This window comes from Rhinopithecus roxellana, chromosome 12 (assembly GCF_007565055.1).
Source record: "Rhinopithecus roxellana isolate Shanxi Qingling chromosome 12, ASM756505v1, whole genome shotgun sequence".
NCBI classification, from domain to species: Eukaryota; Metazoa; Chordata; class Mammalia; order Primates; family Cercopithecidae; genus Rhinopithecus; species Rhinopithecus roxellana.
In genome coordinates, this window is record NC_044560.1 from 26977648 (window position 1) to 26983647 (window position 6000).

The 6000-nt window shown below is 46.9% G+C and overlaps 1 protein-coding gene across 3 annotated transcripts in view; it reads left to right on the forward strand.

Annotated features, from left to right (window-relative positions):
• TMEM51 (transmembrane protein 51) overlaps positions 1-4238 on the forward strand; it is a 68693-nt gene extending 64455 nt beyond the window's left edge. For 2 of the 3 annotated variants that reach the window (XM_010370081.2, XM_010370080.2), the window contains exon 4: positions 3109-4238. In XM_010370081.2, coding sequence (XP_010368383.1) covers positions 3109-3523 — 415 coding nt within the window. In that variant the 3' untranslated portion in view covers positions 3524-4238. The remainder of the gene's footprint in view (positions 1-3108) is intronic. The other variant, XM_030913505.1, reaches the window with a different exon arrangement.
• Positions 4239-6000: the final 1762 nt, after the last annotated feature.

Here is a 6000-nt window from a genome sequence, read left to right on the forward strand (position 1 = left end):
GATATAATACAGCATCTTTGGTCAGGTTCTGGTCCCATCAAATGTTGTGGCTGTGGGATTGGAGAGGGGCAGGAAGGGTATACACCAGAATGTTACAGTGGTTTGCCTCCAGGTGGAAGGATTCGGGATGTTTTTCTTTTCTTCATTAGATGTTTCTGTGTTGTTTGAATTTTCTACAAGCATTTCTTATCTCTATAGTGGGAAGGGAATTGTTCTTAATTTAATATGGATTAAAGGAAACCCTTGTACATTAATGGTGGGAATGGAAATCAGTGCAACCACTATGGAGAGGTTTAGAGGTTCTTCAAAAAACTCAAAATAGAGCTACCAAATGATTCAGCAATGCCATTTGTGGGTGTACGCCAGAAGAAAAAAGAAAATCTCATTATAGTGAAGTGATTTATGCCCTCCAATGTTACCAGTTACCACCCCTTTCCATGGTAAATTTGCATTAACCCACTTCTTACTTTTGCACGTAATTGAAAGTGGGTGTAAGTGGGTATAAATACAATTCCCAAATTAAACTCATTTTCCGATAAGATAATACATGCTGTATTGGCCAGGATTCTCCAGAGACACAGAACCAGGGGGATATATATTTTTTTAAATGGAGATTTGTTATGAGGAATTGGTTCCCGGGATTATGGAAGCCAAAAAGTCCCACACTCTGTCATCTGTAAGCTGCAGAGCCAGGAAAGCAAGGGGTATAATTCATTCTGAGTTTGAAGGCCTGACTGAGAATGAGGGGAGGTGAGGGTATAAATCCTAGGCTGAGGGCAGGAGAAGATGAAATGAAATGTCCCAGCTCAAGCAGTGAGGTAGGGAGAAATGAGTCAAATTCCTGCTTGCTCTGACTTTTGGTCTATCTAGGACCTCTGTGGGTTGGATGGTGCCACCACACTGCGGAGGGGAATCTGCCTTACAGAGCCCACCGAGCTGAATGCTAATATCTTCCAGAAACACCCTCACTCTCACAATGTTTAATCTGGGCAACCATGGCCAGTCAAGTTGACACCTAAAATTAACCATCACACGTGCTTATTCTAGAAAATTTGAGAAATACAGAAAAGAACAAAGAAGGAATATCAACCACTCATCATTCCCCACCCTAGCTGTGAGCACATTTGACTTCATTCCTAAAGGAGGGTGGGAGGAAAACCAAGGCAGACTTTGAGGTTTCTGATGTTGGCCATGATCACTCCACAGGTTCAAGTATAGGGTCCTGGAAAGTGGCTATTGGCGTTAATTCTGACAAATGTGTAGAAAATATCCTGACTTTTTGGTTTTCTCTTTCAACAGTCAAATGAGACTAAGGCTGAGAGGACCTGATCTTTTTGAGTCTTGGGATAAACCTGGAAGTTAAAATGACAGAATAATTTGAGACACACATAAATGTTATATTTCAGATATTCTTTCTCTACCTGGGAACAACCATTTTACTGAAAGTTGGTTACAACTTTGTACATTTTTGTGTTGCCTTTGGCCAAAGGACCCAGCTGAGCATTGGAATAGCTCACCCAGCATGTCGCTAAGTGGGAAAGGCTCAAATAAGGCAAAGGAGGTTTAACGCCCAGATAACACGGTGGAGTAGTTGAGAGTATAGTGTTCACTTCCTACCCTCCCATTTCCTAAAGGTCTGACCAAGTCACTTAATCTTGATGTATCTCAGTCCATCTATAAATGGGGTATAGTAATAGTGAGATAGAAAACAGGCAGGACTTGTTTTCTGGTCATAATCCTGCTGACCAAAACAGGATGTGGTCCAGATGAGATAAGGTTAAAAAAAAACAAAAAACTAGCCAAAGCCAGCAAATGGCAATGAGGGTGATCCCTGGCTGCCCTCATTGCTCATCAGCATGGGACACTCTCACCAGTGCCATGACAGTTTACAATTGCCATGACAACAACCCAGCAGTTACCATCCCTTTCCATGGTAACGACCCAGAAGTGACCTTTCCTAGGAAGTTCTAAATAGCTTGCTCCTCAATTTGCATTAACCCACCCCTTAATTTGCATGTGACTAAAAGTGGGTATAAATACAATTTCCAAGAGCCCCTATGTGGCTGACTCTGGGTGTACTGCCTATGAGTTAGCCCTTCTCCACAAGGAGTAGTGCCCTTCAATAAAGAATTGTGGCTCAAGCCTGTAATCCCAGCACTTTGGGAGGCCGAGATGGGCGGATCACGAGGTCAGGAGATCGAGACCATCCTGGCTAACACGGTGAAACCCCGTCTCTACTAAAAAATACAAAAAAAAAAAAAAAAAAAAAAAACTAGCCGGGCGAGGTGGTGGGCGCCTGTAGTCCCAGCTACTAAGGAGGCTGAGGCAGGAGAATGGCGTAAACCTGGGAGGCGGAGCTTGCACTGAGCTGAGATCTGGCCACTGCACTCCAGCCTGGGTGACACAGCGAGACTCCGTCTCAAGGAAAAAAAAAAAAAAAAAAAAAGAATTGTGGTCTGCTGGGTGTGGTGGCTCACGCCTGTAATCCCAGCACTTTGTTGGGGAGGGGGGGTGCCGAGGCAGGTGGATCACAAGGTCAGGAGATAGAGACCATCCTGGCTAACACAGTGAAACCCCATCTCTACTAAAAATACAAAAAATTAGCCAGGCGTGGTGGCGGGTGCCTGTAGTCCCAGCTACTTGGGAGGCTGAGGCAGGAGAATGGCATGAACCCAGGAGGCGGAGCTTGCAGTGAGCCGAGATTGTGCCACTGCACTCCAGCCTGGGCGACAGAGCAAGACTCTCTCAAAAAAAAAAAAAAAAAAAAGGATTGTGGTCTAACATCACTGGCTCACCCTTGAATTCCTTTCTGGATAAAGCCAAGATCCCTCCCAAGCTAAGCCCCAATTTGGGGACTCACCTGTCCTGCATGAATAGTACTTAACTCATAGTGTTGTTAGGAGTCTGAAATTGGTTCATATTTGTTAAAGTACTTAGAAGAGAGCCCAGCTCATAGTAAACACTTGCAGTGTTCGCTTTTATTGCCTCTAAGACCCATTTGTTATTTACAAGGCTGCTGTGTGTGGACTCTTTGGAGCCCATCTCTTTGGGATTTTGAATGACTTGTGTGCAGGCTAACACTCTCCCTGTCTGTGTGTCTTCTTGCAGCCAGGAGGAAGAGGAGGAGGAGGAGGCTGCCTCAAGGTACTATGTCCCCAGCTACGAGGAAGTGATGAACACAAACTACTCAGAAGCAAGGGGAGAGGAGCAGAACCCGAGGTTGAGCATCTCTCTCCCGTCCTATGAGTCACTGACAGGGCTTGACGAGACCACCCCCACATCCACCAGGGCTGATGTGGAGGCCAGCCCTGGGAACCCCCCTGACAGGCAGAACTCTAAGTTGGCCAAACGACTGAAACCGCTGAAAGTTCGAAGGATTAAATCTGAAAAGCTTCACCTCAAAGACTTTAGGATCAATCTCCCGGACAAAAACATCCCTCCTCCCTCGATAGAGCCTTTGACTCCTCCACCGCAGTATGACGAAGTCCAGGAGAAGGCCCCCGACACCCGGCCACCCGATTGAACGGCCCCACTTGAGCCACGGTCCCTCCTGTCTCTCACACCTTTTGCCCCCAAGACTCTAACAAAGCCACGTGAGCCATGGTTGAGAAGCGGAGGGGCCAGCTGTGCACGGAGCCATTTGGATGGTGGGGGGATTCTCTGTATCAGGAGTGACTTTGTTGCCCCACACAGCCTCCTGCTGCAGGTGCTTTGGAAGGAGATGCTGTCTTGGAGCTGGTGAATCTGTGGACCACATTCAAGGGTGTGACACAGGCATCTCCCCATCCTCTTCACTCCAAATCACAGGCGACACATTCTCCTTTCCAGCTAGGAAAGGGCTCCTCCTGGCTGGTTTAGATTGTGGTTGTTTGTTTTGCTTCTAATAGAGCTGTTGTGTTTCAAAAAGGAAACAAGTTTTGTGTTTGCTGTCTACGCTGGAGTCCTGAACTGGGGGTAGGAAATACGACCTGGCTTTATAGAAAGGACACAGGGCTGTTTTGTGAACTAAGCCGTGAGGCTCCGGTGGCTGCTCTCGCAGAGCCCCTGATGCTGTCGTTCTTTGAGGGCTTAAGGCCTGATGAACTTAGGCATGTGATGCATAATAGTCTTCATTGGGACACTTAACTAGTCTCTCCTGTGTAACAGCCAAAAACAAAGGAAAACTGTAGGAAATGTTCTATTCTTTTTGAAATGCCATGCAATGGAGCTTTTTATAATAAAATATTTTACATGTAGTACATTTGGGTGCTGAGTTACTTTAGCAGCTCTTCCAGTACTGACTTTCTTAGGGAAAAACGGCAATAATAATAGCTAATATGTACTGAATACTTAATGCCCAGTGTTGTGGTAAGCATTTAACACGTCACCCCATTTCGTCTGGACCCAAGTCTGGTAATAATGCCATTCTGCAGGTCAGTTCACAGAGGCTTTAGGTTAATGTCAGTGCCCTGTGTCACACTGCTAGTAAGCGGCAGAGCTGGGGTTTGAGCCCAGGTTGCCTGGCTCCAAGGCCTGAGTTACACACCCCCATACAGCTCAGTGTAAAGAGCTTTTCCAGACTTTGAATGAAGATTTGCACTTCTCAAGTTCAGAAGTTGGCCCTGTCAACCCATGTGCCCATAATAAAGTTCTGGTTGTTTGAACAGCAGCTTTCTATCTGTCTAGGCATCCTTCCTATCTCTCTCTCCTGAGAACTGGCCCAGGAGGGAGCTCAGTGCAGCTTATCCTCTGCCCCCAGAACTGACAGGCTATGTAAGTGTTGGGGGTGGGTGAGCATGTTCCCCTGGAGGAGGAAAGTGAGTCTGCACAGCCCAGAAAAGCAGTGCAATGAATAAGAAATGCCCAGGGGATTGCACACTGTTGAAGATGGGACATAGGAAGGGAATGGAGACCTCTGGGGTCAGGGTCTTGACTGTGAAGTGAGTGTCTGGGAAAACAGACCCAAGTCCAAAGGAAGCCTTCCTGCTATTGGTGGGCATGGAGCCAACCTGCTGAGGAGTCTGTGTGTCAAACCTGGTTGGAAGAGTAATTCCCAGGCCCAGATGTTTTCCTAACAAGCTCCGGCGGACAGGGAAGGGATGACAGGCACCAAGTCACCTTCTTATGTCAAGACTGGCAGCAGTGACTAAAGTTCGAAACTTTCACTTTCCTTATGCAATGCATTATTAAAAGGCGAGATGTTGGGATTGGCTTAGTGGCATGGGACACCCAGAGGCCTGATCCATTCCCCGGCCCACTCCTGAGCCGACCCGTGGCTCTTTGTGTCTCATGTCTCTGGGCTGGGCTTGCTTTCCTGTTACTTTCTGTGCTTCTTCCCAACCAGAGGATAAACGGGAGGAAAAGAGAAGAGAAGAGCAAGGACCCAGATGAGTTGAGAAATGACTTTCTGGAAGAGCTCTCAATCTGGCTTCTGGTAGATACCTTTCGGGGTGTCTCCCGAGCCTAGACCCTCCATGGGGGAGAAGGAGTTGTGAGGCTTGGGTGGGCTGATTGGGGGTTCCTAAAGGTATCAGACCCTAATCCCTGGAACCAGTGAATATTACCTTGTAAGGTAAAGTTTTTGCAGATGTTATTAAATTAAGGATTGAAGATGATGGGACTGTCCTGGGTTTGCCAGGTGGGCCCTTAATGCCAACTACAAATGTCCTCACAGGCAAAAGAGGGGGAGAGTATATACACAGAAGAGGGGAGGCAATTTGATCCCAGAGGCAGAGATGGGAGTGATGAATGTACAAGTCCAGGAAGGCCGGCAGACACCAGAATCAGGAAGAAGCAAGGGACGGATTCTCCCCTAGAGCCCCTGAAGGATGCAGTCCCTGCTGACACCTTGATTTCAGGCCAGTTAATATGATTTTGGGCTTCTGGCCTCCAGAACTGTGAGAGAACAAGTCTCTGTTGTTATTGGTCACCAAGTTTGTAATAATTTTAGAGAGTTCATAGGAAACCAAGACAGAGCTCAGTCTTCAACTCACTAGAGATCAGCCCCCCTTTGGCCTCAAC